Below are 18,735 nucleotides of genomic sequence, written 5' to 3' on the forward strand. Positions count from 1 at the left end.
GTATGTCAAGGCTTGGCCTGCCTCGCCAAACAGATGAGAGGCCATCTCCGCCGCTTGCCCCACCAGTGACAGTAAAAGGGCGTTGCGGCGGTTTAGTGTGTCATGGGGGGGCACGCGGTAAGCCGCCCATGACATCTCGAGTCTGCGGATGTGAGAACTCCAGGATTGCTTGGGCGGTCCTCTATACTCCGGCAGGTTACTCAGCATCAGCTTGCGGTACTCGGCTGGAGCCGGTTGGGGGTCATCCTGGAGCCATCCTTGGGCTTGGTCGCCTCCTGGCGCTTGCGGCTGCTCCATCGGGTCAACGGTTCAGCGGCGGGACACGAAGTTTTAAGTCAATACTATAAATGGTTTACACTTGAGGCTTTCTAGCCTAGCAGCCAACACTGTTTATCACTAGGTTGGTAGTTTAACTACAAAGATGTAACTTAGATGTACTTGTCACTAGTTTTTTTCTGAGTTGTAGAGTAGGCTGGTAGGGGTAGATAGCTGTTGAGGGTCTGAACTGCTGTCAGGAACTGATTGGGTTTTCCTTTATCACACTATAGATAGGAGGGAGAAGCTTGTAAGTCTTGTTTTCTAAAAATATCTCTGTTAGATGCTATGGAGTAGCTCCGCTCCTGTATGTGTGTGTGTGCGTGAAATATCCTTTCCTTGCAACGCGCTTACGCACCGTCAAATCCGCGCACACAGGTAAAACGCGCACTTATCCCTCAACCCGCTCTCTCATTGGTCCGCTTTGTCCGTTGAATTTTGTGATATGTCCCGAACTCTGCTGCGCGACCCGTAAATGGCGCTCTGTTCTCCCGGTCGCTATCTCCACACCGTGGGCGGACTTAGTCAGGTGTGGGTAGGAGGGGGGAAGCGCGTGAGGGGACGGGGTAAAACCGTCCGTTCCCCCTGTGGAGAAGGGGGAGTGCTGTGGGTTTGAGGTAACTGTGTGGTGAGGTAATTGTGCCCTTTTTCTTTAATCCTGGGCTTATTGTTATGTCACCTCGATTGTATTTTCTTCAATGGATGGTGGGCCCCTCCCTTTCCTCTGGAATAAGGGGTGTATTTGTTGTGCTGGAGGCTTGGGTGGTTAGATTGTTTATCAATGCATTTTTATATTACATCTAGATTCTATTTTTGGCCTTATCACAATACACAACAGATTTGCTTACCAAGCCTGTTCTATTTTTAGTTTTATCACAATACACAACAAATTGTTTACCAATCCTTGCTCATAAATCTATTGTTCAGCCTTCACACTAGGGTGGTAATCCCTACAATGTGATATAATATCTGCTTTTCTAGATGGGTGGCTGCGCTGTAGCCTCTCAGGATACTTGGAGTTGACGTAGTTTCCTCTGCTTGGTACACTACACTCGTATGTTGGCTCGCAGCTCGCAGCTATTTGGCGTGTTTCAGCCTGTCGGCGGCAGGGAATGTCCCGTCCTGCAGCGCCGTATATCCGAATCCAGCTGGTGGCGGCAGGGAATGTCCCGTCCTGCAGCGCCGCTGGTTCGAATCCTTGGCTTGTTTCAGTCTGTCGGCGGCAGGGAATGTCCCGTCCTGCAGCGCCGTGTATCCGAATCCGGCTGGTGGCGGCAGGGAATGTCCCGTCCTGCAGCGCCGCTGGTTCGAATCCTGCTATCTCTTGCAGTAAATGTTGGCCTATTTTCAGCCGTTTACACTTAGTTGGCCTGTTTCAGCCCGTCCGCAGGCCTGTTTCAGCCCTTGAGCGCTCAATTCTCCGTTAGATGTCGGCGCTTCTCGCGGTTCTCCGTCAAGTTTCGCTGCTCTCCGCAGTCTCTTGTACGATCTCGCTAGATTTCGCTTCCACAACTGCCGGATGCAGAGTTAGACCTTGCTATCCAGGGTGGGTAATTCAGGTTGCTTGTGTCAGTTTTGCCAGTTTCACTGCTGGGAGTACCTTAGCCTCAGCTGCGCGTCTGCTCTACACTTGTGGTTTGCCGTAATCTCACACAGCTGTCACCAAAAGTTGTGGTATCCGCCTAGGATAAATGGCAGACACCAGAGTTCAAATGACTACGGCAGTGTGAACAGACGTGGACACCTATACTATAGAGAAGCTACGCTTCTCTAGCAATCACTAAATAATAAACAGAATCTATTCAGTTGTTCCTTTATTGAAGGTCTAAGGATTACTAAAGTTATATACAACAAACAATAGCTACACAGATAGGAATAAATAATCATAAATAAAAGCAATATAATACATATACAATAGTCAGTTTGGGCAATAATGATCCCCCATCCCTGGAAAGGGTGGGGGGAATTAACAATACAGCTTAACCATAATAAGGCTGTCAGAATCAATCATTAATTTTAGGCATAGGGAGGGGGTCAGCAGACCCCTTCCCCAGGACTCGGGGGAGGGCCTTTGGCCCTTCCCCGAACCCCGGTCAGGGTTGCCATAGGCATGGCTCACGGTTGCCGAATACCACAATGTTACGAAAGAAAATCTATTAGGTATTAAAAAATAAATGTATAACCCAGACAACTACCTGGCCCAAGTGGTAGGGACCTTTTTCCCCCTCGAGGGTAGAGGAACATATAGATCGTGCACCCTCTTTTCTTTATCAACTATCAAAATGTGCTTCATGAATTTAATTTTCTATAAAATTTATATCCGTGACTTTCTTTTAATTTAGACAAGAACATCAAGCAGACAAATTATGGATTCCTCCAACCTCAGAGTATCTTGTAAACAAGGTAACCATTATTTTTTTTTATAGCGAAGCTACACTATAATTCACTTTTCTGTCCGTCCGACCGTCTGTCAGTCAGTCTGTAACGCAATGGTGGAAATGGGATTTACTCAGCTGTTATTAAAGTTAGACCTTTGATTTTTCTTGTCAACATTATTATAGGTATGATCTTAAAGCATTAAATCTCTAATCCATTGGAGAGATTGGTGCAATATTCATGTAAGATTTTTTTAATAAGGAAAAGCTTAAAAGAATTTAAGATCATTTCTTTTATCTCTGGATTATAACAAAGTATGTGTCACAGCTACTTTTTAACCAGTATTTATTTTATTTGTCAAATCAGAATACTTTTTTACAAAGTAATTTGATACTAAAGCTCAAAAAAATTATATATATTATTCTACTATTTTTATATATTACTTTTACTATTCTCCTCTTAAATGCATTAGTTAATTTTGTCTTCTTCCGTTTGCCCGTTCATGCTGCGATTCGTGTGAGCACACATGTTCTAGTTATGAAAGAATAGTTATTTCTCGCATCGTATTATAAACAGCTTTCCGTGGATATAGAATGTACAATTATAAGATTAAAACCAGTTTTTTTAGCCAGGAGTTGCTGAAGGCACGGGCTGAAAAAAACTGGTTTTATTCTTATGATTGCAAATTTTTATATTCGAAGAAAGCTAGATTTTTTCATATGGATGAGAACCGGATTCGAATGAATAAGAGAAAATTAAGTAAGAATCACTTAAACTAATATTCTAATTTGCAGATTTGCACAATTTTTATTATTCCTTTTAGCTAAAAACTAATGCTTGGTTAATCAGACAAAAAATTTTGTTTAAATTTTAAATATTTTCATATCCTACTATAAAAGTAACACGATGTATGTCTGTCTGTCTGTTTGTACTTCATCACTGAGCTGATATTGTTCTCCTTTACAATGTAGTTCTCATAGGTCCTGGAAAGCTTTATAACTATTTTTGAGGACGGTACCATTACTCCTCCAAGAAAAATAGTACCTATTTCTTTTCTTTTCATTTAGAATGAAGGATCGACTTACCATCCTCACCATTAAGTGCCCCTAGAGGTCTAACGGGGGGCGTAGCCACTAGTAATTTATATTTGAATAGAGTGCACTAGATAATAACTACTTCTGCGAATATTTAAATACCGTTCATACAGCTTTGCGAACAACTAAGCATCTCCTTAAAATAATATTCCAATAAGAATATCATTATCTTTTTAAGATATATGGTTTTGAAAAGAAAAAATGAAAATATATATCAAATAAAATGGCCAATGTAAGCACCATAAATCGAATCTAAAGGTCAACCATAGGCGTCCAAGGGGGGGGGTAATGGGCCATTTGGCACCCCCAAACGATTTTGGGGGTGCCGTAGGCACCCCCAAAATTTTGTGAACAATACCCCCCCCCAAAAAAAATTACCCCTACCTTGGGGGTGCCGTAGGCACCCCCAACGATTTTGGGGGGGGTAAATACTCCCCCCAAAATAGAAAATCTTTAACAAAAAAAATTTTTGCGCGCTTCGCGCGCATTTTTAATACTAAATTTTTTATAAAATTTAAATTACCCCCCCAAAAATTTTACCCCGGGGGTAAATTTTGGGGGGGGTAAACAAATTTTACCCCTGCCAATAGATTTCAGGGGGGGTAATTACCCCCCCCAAGCAAATTTTACCCCCGGGGTAAAAATTTTGGGGGGGGTAAAAAAAATTTGCGGCGCGCTTCGCGCGCCATTTTACCCCCCCCAAAACCAAATTACCCCCCCCTTAAAAAAATTTTACCCCCCCCAAAATAAAAAGCTTGGACGCCCCTGAGGTCAACAACCGTTTTTTTTTATTTTTAGACAAAATGTGCTAATCTTTTCAGTAGTCCAACTGGGTCAGAGGGTGTCTAAGTATTAAAATGTTTTACGAAAAAAATTTTAAAAACTTTTTACAGCACAATTCATATTTTTCTACCATGCATATATGTATGTATATACTTTTTTATACATACATATATATTTTGCTACGAATATACTTGTTCTTGTACATATCTTATTGTGAATTAACTTTTTTGATGAGAATTTGTGTTGCCAACTTCACACATTTGAATTTGTTATGTGTCTTCTTTACAGGGCTCGGCAGCCGTAAGTCGGCCGCCTGTAAGCCTCGAGGATCGTCCTTTTACAACTTTAAAAATCAGCTGGAAGTCTAAACCTGACCCTCTTTTAAAAGAAAATGTCAAAGCATCTAAATGAGTTAAAATTTGAGGCTTAGTTGCGGCTGACGCGCGGCTTCCGAGCTTTGATATATCTTCTTTATTTCTTTTTGCCAAATCAAAATTTACATAATATGTACCGATAATTTGTTGTTAGATTTATGACTTATTTGAATAAAAAAAGAAAAGGATTGTTGCAAAAACGACATTTTTAAATAGAAAAAAACATTAAAATAGCCAAAAACTATCATTTTACTTCTTGCTAGAACATTGTTATATGATTAATCACCACAAAGACAAAGCTTTTCTTATGTAAATAAAAATCCGGCAAAATTATGATGTCGTTTTCCTTATGCAAAAAGGTAGGAAGTAAAGCGAAAACCTTAATTCTTGTATTATAAAAACATGGCTCGCGAGTTTTGGCGCCTGATAATTAAGAAAAATGTGTGCCTTTAAATACCTACTTTTTGCATACAAAAGTTTACTTATTTTCAACAACGTTTATTCAAGTTTTTATCATTATTTTGAGTCGTGCAATCAAAGTTTATAATTATCATATTTACTTTGATACAAAAATGTTTTTAATTATGTTTCATTCCCACACACAACTCAAATTAAACATGCAATGTAACATTTAAAAAATAATTTACATGTCATTTTTTAATTGAAATAATCTGATTAAGAATAATTATTTATCGCACCTTATTATAGACAGCTTTCCGTGGATATCAAAAATGTAACTTCATAAGATTAAAACCAGCTTTGTTAGCCCCGATCAGCTGAAGGACCGGGCCAACAAAACGATGACAAAATAAAGAATATTGTCATTAAATCTTGTACTTACGGAAGAAACAAAATTTGCATAGAAATCATACTTGCTGCATGCAAGCAATTGAACACACGACTAGCGAATTTATAATACAGCTCTTTCCGTCTTTCAACTGGTTTTTCAATTTTTGAGCACTATAATTCTTGACTTAAAGATAAAGAAACAAAATATGTTGAAACTTAATTTGATCTTTTGAAGAAACTAACTGAATTAATCTGTATAATACAAAAAAGAGGTTAGATGTCTATATATGTTTTTGAGTGTGTATAAAAATATATCTTTTTAACTGTAAAACTTTTTTTATGTCCCTTGAAGGTTTCCCATTTTTTGGGGGAAATTATTTTTCATTATGACTTCGAAAACCGATTTTAATCCTATAGTTTTTATTTTAATATTCTCGGAAAGTTGTCTGTAATACGATGCGATCAATAACTATTGTTGAATCTAAGTAACTATATCATTATATGTATAAGATGATAGTAAATTGAACTTTAGAAGTTAGTTTTATATTTTATGATCTTAATTGGAAAAAATAGATAGAAAACACTTAATTATTAATAATTAATTTCTAATTTGGCACTTTAGAAATAAATAATAATAACAAGAACTAAAGATAATTATCTATATCTAATTATTATTTTCTAGAAATTTATTTGTAACTCTTTAGTTTAATTTCGAATTATATGTCTTGACTTAAGCAAGGCGTTTGACTAGGATTTTACTAAACATTTGACTTTTATTTGTCAATCAATGGATATTGGATATAAGTGAATATATTGACAGGAGAAAATTTATCCTCACTTATATGGACAGCATTTATTATCCAGTTCGTTCATCTAGTAGGAGGAGAGGAGATGACTTATAGGTGGTGGATAGGGGGTAGAGTTATTATAGCCAACTGCGAGCATTACGTTATCAGAGTACATGAAATTCTAGTGCAACATCCAAGTAATAATATATAGAATTTTCAATTTTAGTGGTTATAAAATGTAAATATATATCTAAGTCAAATATAAAGAAACAAACAAATGAATATAATCTCAGACTGCGGCTGTAATCCTAATAACCTGGCAAGGGAATTATTTTTAGACAAACAAATATCATAAACATAAAAAGTTAAAGCCATAAAAGCACTCCAAGCAAAAGGGGTAATGAAGGTAATACACCACAAAATTCTAAGGTTGCTAAAAGCGCCACAAAAAATTTGATTTTATCATCCCCCAAAAATATTTCAAAAGCTTGGAGGTCCTTTGAGCCCTGTGTAATTGTGTTTTATTCTCCACATTTATTAATTTAAATCAATTCTTAATAATTATACAATTATTTAAAGTTAAGCTCTGACTGCCATTGGACGTAAATATCCTTATTCTGAATCATTTTCTCCTACCCTACCATGGCTATAAGTTTGTAAAGTAAACTATTCTACTTTGTTGTATCAAATGCTCCGTTAAATTTGATTTATTAGAACCAAAGTTACTCTAAAATTTCCAGAGTTTGTCTGTCTATCAGAAACGTGATTTTGCGCCATTAACTTTAAAACTGCTCGCTTTTCTTTAACATTATATAATGATAATAGGATTTTTTTGGAATTAAAGCTTTTTTGGGATGTTTATATGTAACAAAATTTAAATTGGTACCGAGACAAAGCGTCTCAAAAAATAAGCCTTATGACGTCATAAAGATAAAGGATTATCCATCTTTTTCAGGGATTTTCTTTCCCACTTCTCCTACTATCTCCCTTATTTTTATTACGTCACATGGCTGATTTTAAGATACTTTGTCTATTTACTTTGATTGTGCTTTGTACCTTAATAATTTTGTTATCCTTGTTTAGGAATGGTTGGCTGGTAACTTCCAGGGGAAGTACAGACATGAAGGATTGATATTTAAGAAGGACAATGTACTCACTCCAGAGGCCATAAAACAGGTTAGATTATTCATGTAGCGCAGCTGTATTTATATTTAGGATATCTACGTCCCTCCGCCTATCTCAAAGAATAAATTGTATACAGCTTTTTTTTATAACGGATAATAATTCTGATTATTTCATACCTATATTTGCTACAACTTTTACTACACTGAAACTGCTCATTTTCAACAAATTACAAAAGATCCCTCCCCCCTCTTGTGTAGGTTCTAATTGGTAACATACGAGTAATGAATCCATTATTCTGAGGTTAAGCTATGAGGGACACTGAAATCTATAAGTGAAAAAAGATAAATACAATATACAATATTTGGCAATATCCTGTTAAGAATTTTTTTTTTCCAATTTTGAAAATTCGTTGTAGAGGGGGGGGGGGTTGGTACTCAAATTTTCAAAATTGACAAAAAATTCTAAGAGGAGATCGCCCAATATTTTACAAACATTTTAGATGTGGGAGATCCATAGGAAGATTGAAGATATTACTATCCATGGTTTTACCTACAGAGATATCTGTACACATATCCCTGTGGGAGATATTTTTCATTCAGGTACAACAGTTTATTTCCCATTGACCTGTAATATAAAAATTCTTGAAGATATGATATTACACAAAAAATATAGTTTATATTTATTATTTATATAAAAAAAAGGTTTTGTGATTTCTATTTATTCCTTGATCTCTCTCTCTCTATATATATATATATATATATTATATATATTTTAATGACCACTGAACAGCAGCTCTAAAATTTAAGGCTTATGATAAAATAGCCTTGCAGAAGCCACTTCGGTTTTCAGCCATACTGCAAAATCATGTATAGTATTGCATTACAGTCAATTTTCAATAAATGCTAAAAGAAAAATCATAATATTAATACCAGTTTATTAGCTTGGGCCTTTAGCCCCTTATTACTAACAAAACTCGTTGTAATCTTACAATCTTTAATATCTGCTGAAAGCTGCCTATACTACAATGCTATAAATAACTATTACAAAAACAATTACACATTTAGACAACCCAACTACCACATATATCTGCGATGAGGAAGAACCAGCAGATGCTAGTGGCGCAGCAGAGAAGGTTGAAAGAGAGAAGGATGATTTATGGACAGATTATTATGATTATGGTGCACCTAAACCTAATGAGGTACAAAATAAATCTTATATAAAAGATATGTCTGCTTTTTGAATTAATTTTTTCAGCGGTATTTTTTGCGCTAATCCTCAAAGTCTTTAAATTAGCAAAAAAATGAAAAGTTGCATAGGTTCTAGTAACCAAAGTCACAGCCAGAAATTTTAATTGTAGACCCATTGTCCCATCCTTAAGATTAACAACCCTAACCTAATGTCTATTTTGTTCAATTACAATCTTGTGTTAGAGGAATATAATAATGTTTTCCTAAACTTTTTACATGAGAATTTTATTGAACTTTATATGTAGGAAGTGGAAAGTGAAAATTTTTGGACAGACTATGAAGAATATCCGGAGGATTATGATTATGACGGTCAATCCTCCACCTCAAGGAGTGCAAGATATATTTGATCAAATCGTTCTATAGATTATAAAATCTGATAACCTGAGAAATGTTTCTGTTTTTTTTTTTATTTTAGGGAAGCAAAACGTACAAACAGAGGCATGTAGATGGATCCACTCCCATGACAATAAAATAACGACCCATTTGTTGTCTGTATTACACCCCATTAAAAATAAATCCCCCTTTACCCCGATTTTGCTTTAAGTTCAATAAAGGTAGAAACTTAGGCTCAATAGTAGCTGAGTATCCACGAATTCCCCAACAGTGGCTGAGTATCAACTCATATTTCTCAAGAGTAGTTAAATATCCACACTTTTCCTCTATGGTAGTTGAATATCCACAATAGTTTCCTATTGGTATTTTTATAATATCCTTTCATAATGTTGATTCCCATGACCAACATCATTGGGGAAGAACGTCAATTTATCTGCCATTGTGTTAACGCTATATCACAAATATATATTTACTGTCCTCTACTACAGAAAATGTAAAACATTCACGCCAAGAATCGACTTCTCTGTGTTTGGTAAAACTATTGAGAAACCTGAACCTACAACCACAACTACAACTACAACTACAACAACAACAACAACCACCACTAGAACAAGAACAACATCTGTCCAACAGGATTCCATCTCAGCTGCTTCCCTAGTTGTATCCACTACAGGTAAATATTTTTTTTGTTAAAAAAAGAGACAGTTTGATATACTTTTACCTTTATATAAAATTTTTAATTCTTTTGAAATGAACCAAAAGTAAAAAAAAAATATAGGAACAATTAAGAACAAGTACGTGATTATCTATTCTATCAACTCTACTGTGTTTTATAGTCTATCCCAGGATTAGAAAAAATCAATGTAATCTATTCTAATAAGTCTATTATATTAAATAGATTTACTTAAATGTCAAGATGTTATTTACATTTACATATATATATATATTAAATGTCTATCTAATAATTCTATATAAATATATTATTTAGCTCGACCTAAAGGGCAAGAAGAGACTCGGGACAGTGAAGATGAACTACCAAGAGATGTTAAATGCAGTATTCTTAAGTCTTTACAGGCAATTCAAAATTAGTTAAATATGTCAACCATGAAAATCATAAAAAATATCATTATGTTGTCGATCAACCTATCAGTTTTTTTGTCGATTGTTTTGTGACCAATAAATCTCAAAATTGAAAATAAATTTTGAATTAAAAAATGAATAGGAAAAATGTGCTCAATTTAGCTTGCTAGAAATCTGGAAGTACAACGAAACTCTGATCATGTCTACGACCCAACAGGAGATCATTGACGCCATCAACCTGCTGGAACGCAGCCCCTGGGACTCACACAAGGCCAGCTATATTGGCAAGCTGGGTGGTAGGAAAAGAAACAGTACTGGTCATACCATTGCAGCTGAGTCTGTGTTCATGTATTGGCAGGTAGCATTTAGATATGAAAATATTGGTTAGCATGGCTTCGAAACCGATTAATATCCGCTGTATTTTAAGCCATACTGAAAAATCCTGTATCGCATCGTATTATATACAATTTTCAACGAATAATAAGATAAAATAATATTAAAACCGAAGGTCCTGGCTAACCCAAGAATAGCAATAATAAGAAAGCTAATAAAAAATTTGGGTATAGTCCTTTCCACGACATCCCTCCATAAGGAGCGATTCTTCGTATTTTTCACAGTAGCTTTTCTCCTATTTCTAGCCCCTGCGGGGGGCTCTAACCCTGCGGGGCCAATTACCTAACCCTGTGGGGCAATCACCTAAAACAATATAACCTAACCTAACCTAAAATAACCTATAAAAAGCCATTTTAAAAATACGAAGAATCTCTCCTTATGGAGGGATGTCGTGAAAAGGACTATACCCAAAAATTTTAATGAAATGACATAAGTAGAATCTAGATAATTAGATAAATACTATCAATCAATACTGACAATCTTGAAACCAATCAACAGCAAAAAAGAAAGTTAAAGTAATTGTATGACAATGCTTACTAAAAACTTGCATACGTTCAAGCCTAAATTTGCATTTTCTTCCATTTATCAGGATTTTATCAAACACATTTTTACTTTTAATGATATTCTTTCTAGAGTAACTTTTTCCCAAGTATTGCTTTGAAGCTCTGGTTTATAACCGGTTTTCAGCAAAAAAAAAAACATGTATAGCATCGTATTGCAGACAGTTTTTCACGAAAATTAGTTTTAATCTTTTATTTTTTTATTTTCATAATCGAGGAAAGCTGTCTATAATACAATGCAATAATTAACTATTCTAGGTTAAGATCCCTGACAACGCACCGCTGGTGAAGGACCAGGGCAGCGGCCTGGAGCTGGAGCCTGCTGATCAAGTCACCCTCGACTGGGAACAAGCCTTTGTCGACATAATCCTCAACACCACCCTGGACGGCGTCACCATGTACCCGAACGCGGCGCGTAGCTACAGTGACGTCAGCACGGACGCTATCTTCTTTGACGCCATAAAGATGGCTAGCGGCTACATGCTCATGTTCATCTACACCATCTTTATGTTGGGCAAGCTGAACAGTGTTGAGATCAAGGGCTATCTGGCTATTGTTGGTATCGCTAGTGTTGGTATGGGATTGTTCATTGGTCTGGGTCTCTCCTCAGCTCTGGGTTTTGACTACACCCCCATGCATGCTGCTATGCCCTTCCTTGCTTTAGGTGAGTTTATATCGTGTTATATAAAGTAGTAAGCTTTTCGTCTGTAGCGAAGGATCTCGGTAACCGCTAAACCGATATGGTTGTTGTTTACTGTTAAGCTTCTTATAGGTCCATGGAATATTTTTGATACTAATAGCATCGCTAGTTAAAATATCGTCAATGGTTAACATAATCAAATATGAAGGTTATAAAAATAAAATAAGAAAAGGTTTATTTAAACAAATATATAACAAAAAAAATTGAAAAAGAAAATGTAAAAGTAAAAAGTCAGAAAGTACGTATAGTGTGCGAAAAAATAAGTTTTAAAGGAGTGTATGTGTTTGCTAAACAACATGACTCAAATGTGCACATTTCAAGAGGGAGGAAGAGACATTGGGCTGTTTATTATACTAGTCCACAAAGTTTTTTAATTGCTTTTTCTTATTTGTTGCCTAACAGCTTCATTATTTTTTTTTGTTAGTTCATTAAGTATTGTGTCCAAACTTTTTAACCACTAATTGTAATCTGGGGATGTACTTAATTTACTTTACTTAATTTACTTGTCCCTTTAGATCAAAATAAAATCTAGACAAGTACTTCTTTAAAAAAATAAATCAAAGTAAAAAAACTTTAAAAAAAATTTTGGTACAGTAATTTTTCACTGTTTACGTATAAATATTAATATAGCCTTGATTTACGTAAAAATGCATTTATGAGAAAAATGCACCAAAATTTATACTTTTTCATAATTTCTAAATCAATCACTTTAATAGAGAACAGCGACAAATTAACACTAAAATAAAACTGTCAGAAGTCAGGAATAAAGGGCAAAGTTAAACAAATGATTTTATTCTAAAATAGTTATTTAAATCATCGTGTTAGAGACAGATTTCCGCGGATATTAAAGGATTTAACAAAACTGGTTTTAATTTTATAAATTTTATTTAAATATTTTTGGAAGGAAAATTGTCTATAAAAAAAACAGTATGGCTGAGAACAGGTTCTTATCCAGCGGATATTAATCAGTTGCGAAGCCATTCTGGAAAATATTATAAAATAAACAATCTAAAATTTTGAAAGGTGTAATTTAAAATAAAATTCTTTGTGCTTTTCCTCTTGGCTTTTACTTATACCTTTTTCGAAAAAATAATAACTATGTTACGCTCTGGTAATTCTATACAGTGCAGTGTACTGTATTATTTTCAAGGATCTAAAGGGAAAAGACAATGGCCGATAAATTGATGTACAATTACATCCCCAATCATGATACACAAACTTACCCCTTCTGTAGATTTTAATTGGTGGTTAAATACTTAATTTAATGAATCAACTAATCAAAATGCAACAAAAAAGTCCTCAAAGTTAATAAAACGAGGAAGAAAACTTTTTATAAAACTTTGGGGGCTAATGTAATAAACAGCCCAATGTCCCCTCCCTTCCTGATTATTTGATTTCTGTAAGATTAAAAAATAGTTTAGTAATAGTTGATATGATTTATATCTTTTCTTTGTAAATGCTACTTTTTTATGGCTTAGTAGTTGTATTTACTTTGAAGAGGGAAACATATTATGAAAAAAAACAAGGATGCAAACATTACAAAGTAAATTATAGGGTAGCTTCGCTGCTGATAATTTTTTTTTTACTTTTTAAATCGTTGAATAAACTAATAGGATATTCTGGATACTGGTGCTGCTCATAGTCTAATGTGTTATCAAGAAAATTATTTTTTTTTTTCGGGGGGTGGTAAATTTTCATTTTTGAGGGGGTTGGAGGTGTCCCACCCCCAAGAAAATAGCTTAAAACCACCACAGGACCGATGGGTATATACCCTGAAGAGTAAAATCCAATCGGTTCAGTGGTTACCGAGATCTTAAGCTTCAGACGGACGGACAGACGGACGGACGGACAGACATCAAGCTACTTTGTATTATAGATTACATGCTATATTGTCTGCTAGATGCCAATACTTCTAGAACAAACCATTACAAGTTGATAAATTGCGCAAGTTGAAATTCTCTTTGCAAAAGTTTAGCTCATAAAGAGACTTTTCTACCACAAAAACACATGTAATACTCTTTTTCTTACACTTTTTACACCCCGGGATCAGCTTCCTAGACATTTTTCTGTTTTTTGTAAAGAAATATTTTTTCATTAGGTTAGCTGTCTGCCTTTGTGTCGCAAGGAATGTCTTTGCTTTTTTTGTAATATTCGTTAAATGAGTGCTTATAAAGGTTTCAGGGGGGTAATGTAATGCATTTTCTTTTATTTAGAGAGGGGAAAATTCAGTTGTTATTCAATTGCATATTTGTCATTTATTATACAGATTTACTTTTTCTGTTAGTCTTTCTCTTTTTCTATTCCTTATTTTTTCTGAAATATTTCAAAAAAAAACTTTCAGTTTTAACCTTTCACCTTAATAATTTATTTGAATATTACCTCTCTTTAGAATATTCAGAATATTTGATTAGATTAAAAACATTTAGATACACCCAATTCAATTTCCGCTTTCAAGATTGAAAATGTGTTTTATACTTTGTGTCAAGTGGTACAGTCTCTGTGTTTCTTTAGTAGAGGTTATAATAACTAGAGTATCTGGGAGGGAGGAGACATTGGCCAATTTATTACACTAGTCCCCAAAGTCTTGCAACTTTTATTGCCTAGCAACTTTTATTGAATTTTGATTGGTTGGTTTATTTCGTTGAGTGTCCAAATGTTTCAACCGCTAATTGTAATTTACACAGAGGTTAATTTTGTGTATGTGTATCATCATTGGGGATAAAAATTAATAATTTATCGGCCATTGTCTTATCTCTTTAGAGTATGCCTAATTCATTTACAATTAAAATTTTATAAGAAAGGTTTTTGTAAAAAGTAAGGTGTCTTATACACATCTTACATCTAGGAAATCTAAATCTTTTTATTCATAATTTATATGAAAATACAAAAAAAATTATTTTAATTTACATGATTTGTTTACTCTTTTTATGTCAAGGTCTAGGACAAAGGTTTTTTTTATTTGTTTTCATAATTTAATATATATTTTTATAAAATATTTTTCCATTTATTTTCCTTCTTTCTATTCTGGGTAATGATATAAGAAAAACAGCATTTACTTGTAAATTACCAGTACATCACAATGAAGTAAACATATTGTAATCACTAATTAATCCTTAGAAATTGCTCACCCCTTACATATTAAACTCCTACCAAAATTCAAGTCCCCAAAGTCTTGCTAAATCCTTAATCACTTAGATTTTTTATGAAATTGTATATCTGCCATACAATTCACTTTATCTGTTTTCCCATTCATTATTTCTGTTCTTCGCTACTTTTGGATGTTGTCATCCTTGTTTATAATGACTTAGAAACGATTAATATCCGCTGAATTAGAACCGGTTTTTAGCAATTCTGAAGAAAAAAACATTTATTACATCGTATTACAAACAATTTTCCACGAATATTAGAATAGGATCATAAATTTAATACCAGTTTTGTTAGACCCTGCGACGAATAACTAAAAAATATTAATTATTATTTATTTTAGGTATTGGTATAGATGATATGTTTGTCATTGTTCAATGCTGGCAGAATGTTAAAAAGGTAATTTACGCACAAAAATTTTTAAATTATTAATTTTTTATTTTAATCATATAAAAAGCAAAATTTAAGTAATAAGTTTTTTTTGTCTGTAGCAAAGGTTTTCACTAACCGCTAAACCGATATGGTTCTCCTTTACAGTAAAGCTTCTTATGAGTCCTGAGATGGTTTTAGGTTATTTTATTTTTATAAATAAGTCTGATTATTTATTTTCCTTCCATATATATGCGAATATGGAGCCCCTAGATGTTAGGGGCGCCGCCGCTAGTTCTTTAAAAAGCAGATGCAAGCTTCTATTTAAATCTGTTACTCCCATTTAGCAAAGTGGTGGATTTACAATGAAATTAAGCGGTACAATATCACTAGGCCTTAAAGCCCACTGGTCTTTTGGTTATCTTGATTCCTCTCTTTAATTTTTTCTCTGTGTAATTTACGTAATAAAACTATATAACAATATTTTTTTATGTTAATTAATGAAGTCATCCAATGGTTACAGATTTATTCACAGAGCTAATATAAAGTCTTTAGAGCATTGTTTAAAAAATTAGATTAAGAAAAAAGCATATGTTCATTAATAATATCCTTATATTTTAGACTTCTGATGCGAACATCCCTATTTCTGAAGCTATTGGGCAGGGGTTGAAGCATGCCGGAGTTTCTGTAACCATTACCACCCTCACTGATGTGTTCGCATTTGCTATTGGTTCTATTTCGGTAAGTATAATAAATCGATATATTATTACTTGGATGTTGCACCAGATTTTCATTAGCTCTGATGCTCGCAGCTGGCTAAAATAATTATACCCTCATTTACCCCATTCCCTTCCCTCCTACTGGAGCCAAACCGTGTCAAACTAGAGACGTTAAAAATGGTACAAACGGGGGGCGTTGAATGAATAGTCAGAGTAGGGGTTTGGCTGCGGCTGAACAGAGATCTTTTATATCTAGCTACCAAATTAACAGCTGATACAGTCTAATATAGTACAATTGCTTACATAGACGTCCAAGCTTTTTATTTTGGGGGGGGGTAAAAAAATTTTAAGGGGGGGTAATTCATTTTTTTTTTTGGGGGGGGGGGGGGGGGGGTAAAATGACGCGCGAAGCGCCCCGCAAATTTTTTTACCCCCCCCCCAAAATTTTTACAAAATTGTTTGGGGGGGGGTAAATACCCCCTCCTAAATGTTTGGTGGTGCCTACGGCACCCCCAGGAAGGGGTAAATTATAAATGGAGGGTGTAAAATGAAAATTTTTTGGGGTTACCTACAGCACCCCCAAATTTGTTTGGGGGGGTAATCACCCCATTACGCCCCCCCCCCCTTGGATGTCTATGATTGCTTATTTTAATTGGTTAAGCAGCTTAGTCTGTTATGTTAATTTAACTTTTTACAGTTATTATAAGTCAAACATTCATTAATCTCCAAAATTTTAAAACCCTAGTTGTCTTTCTTTGATTTTTTAATTTCTTTGTTTATTTTATTTGATTATTACAATATTTACAAAACTTTTATTTGATAGTTAATATTTTATGGTAATAAGAGTTAAAAACACTCTTAATTTTGATTCATTTACTTTCTTTGTCCTCTTACATTCTAATAGTACCAGTGGCTACGCCCCTAGCATCTAGTGGCTTTGTATTCAAAGTGGTAGAGAAAGACAAAAAATAACCCAAACCCAAACTAAGACCTAAATGTAAAAGATAAAATAGCCTAAATCCATCCCATAACTTATAATAGGATTCCCTGAACTGGAGAAATCAATCGGTTCTGTAGTTATCGAGATCTTAAGCTACATAAAAAATCCTAATTACTTTAGATATCTTAAGCTACAGTCCAAAAAATCCTTACTACTGAATACAATTGGAAACAGAGATAATTTTTTCATTGGTGGCTAATCACCGCAAGAAAAACGGGGAAATATGGGCTAGGAGGATATTCTAAAGAAATTTCAGAAGTCGATCTTTTATAGCAACTAAGCAAATCCCAGATTTAAAGAAACCTCTTGGTCAGATATATGGACAGACGGATGGATAAAATACCAAATTGAGCTATAGAATTACTATAATTATTAATTATAGCACTACTAAAAATTTAAGTGATAAAACTTGATTTTATAAATATTGAAATGGAAACTGTTAATTTTTAATAGATTTGCTGAGAAAGACTAAACTACATAACTTTTGAGGAGGACGATTCCCTTTTCTCCCATCTCTTTTAAAGAGATTTTCTTCCCCCCTTCCCTTTTTCTTTTCCGAAATGTATATGACGTCACAGGAATCGTCTTTCTCAAAAGTGACACAAAAGTTATGTAGTTTAGTCTTTCTCTTTGCCACATGCTTGTTTGATACTTAAAATAATATTATATGTGAGCTACGGTGTTTGAAAGAAAATATTCTATATTTGATAATTACATATAAGCCTGACTGCCTGCGGGCAAATATATGTCTCGCTTTGTCTAACAATTTCTCTTAGAAAAAATATATTTGTCATCGAAAAGTCAAAAAAAATCATGAAATCACGAAACAATCGATTTATTGTAGCGTAGCTACTCTAAAAATTAGGTCTGTCTGACCGTCTCTAAGTCACAATGTCAGTCCGTCCGAGAAATATAGCGAAACTATTAATTAGAATATCCCTTTTATTTCGAAAATGTTTTACTTTACATTATAATGGGTATTTTTATTGGATCTTACACCAGATTTTAATGTTCTCTAATAAAGTAAAACTCGCAGCGGTCTAAAACACCAATTCCCTCATTCACCCTCTTTACCCAATTCCCTGACCACCTACTGAACGAACGAACTGAGCCAGGGGCGTCCAAGCTTTATTATTTGGATGGTGGGGGGGGGGGGGGGTAAAATTTTTTTAAGGGGTAAAAAGACCGCAATTTTTTTTAACCCCCCCCCAAAAAAAAAATTGTAATTGTTTGGGGGGGGGGTCAATACCCCCTTCTAAATGGGGGGGAGGGGGTTAAATGAAAAATATTTTGTTTGGGGGGGGGGGGGGTAATCACCCCTTTACCCCCCTTCACCCTTGGACGTTCTTGAACTGAGCAATAAACGAGTTAGCAAAAGCAACCCAAATTGACGACAGTTTTTTCCATGTCATAATATCCAGGCAAATTTTACAACCATTAACATTATTGTTATTTTTAACTAATATTTCTGGATATACTAGTCCTTGTTCTGATTAAAATAAGTTTAGTGAAGCAGAAACTTTTTACACCTTACAATTAAACTTAT

The 18,735-nt window shown here is 34.6% G+C and overlaps 1 protein-coding gene across 2 annotated transcripts in view; it reads left to right on the forward strand.

Moving 5' to 3' along the window:
• LOC145309170 (patched domain-containing protein 3-like) overlaps window positions 1-18,735 on the forward strand; it is an 83,606-nt gene that overhangs the window by 47,996 nt on the left and 16,875 nt on the right. For both annotated transcript variants that reach the window (XM_080150322.1, XM_080150323.1), the window contains exons 4-14: window positions 2,658-2,718; window positions 7,603-7,695; window positions 8,144-8,243; window positions 8,709-8,842; window positions 9,137-9,217; window positions 9,711-9,897; window positions 10,213-10,298; window positions 10,447-10,662; window positions 11,516-11,921; window positions 15,445-15,500; window positions 16,092-16,211. In XM_080150322.1, coding sequence (XP_080006448.1) covers window positions 2,658-2,718; window positions 7,603-7,695; window positions 8,144-8,243; window positions 8,709-8,842; window positions 9,137-9,217; window positions 9,711-9,897; window positions 10,213-10,298; window positions 10,447-10,662; window positions 11,516-11,921; window positions 15,445-15,500; window positions 16,092-16,211 — 1,540 coding nt within the window. The remainder of the gene's footprint in view (window positions 1-2,657; window positions 2,719-7,602; window positions 7,696-8,143; window positions 8,244-8,708; window positions 8,843-9,136; window positions 9,218-9,710; window positions 9,898-10,212; window positions 10,299-10,446; window positions 10,663-11,515; window positions 11,922-15,444; window positions 15,501-16,091; window positions 16,212-18,735) is intronic.

The sequence above is a fragment of the Acartia tonsa genome, chromosome 2, assembly GCF_053477335.1.
Source record: "Acartia tonsa isolate MP-2025a chromosome 2, ASM5347733v1, whole genome shotgun sequence".
Lineage (NCBI taxonomy): Eukaryota > Metazoa > Arthropoda > Copepoda > Calanoida > Acartiidae > Acartia > Acartia tonsa.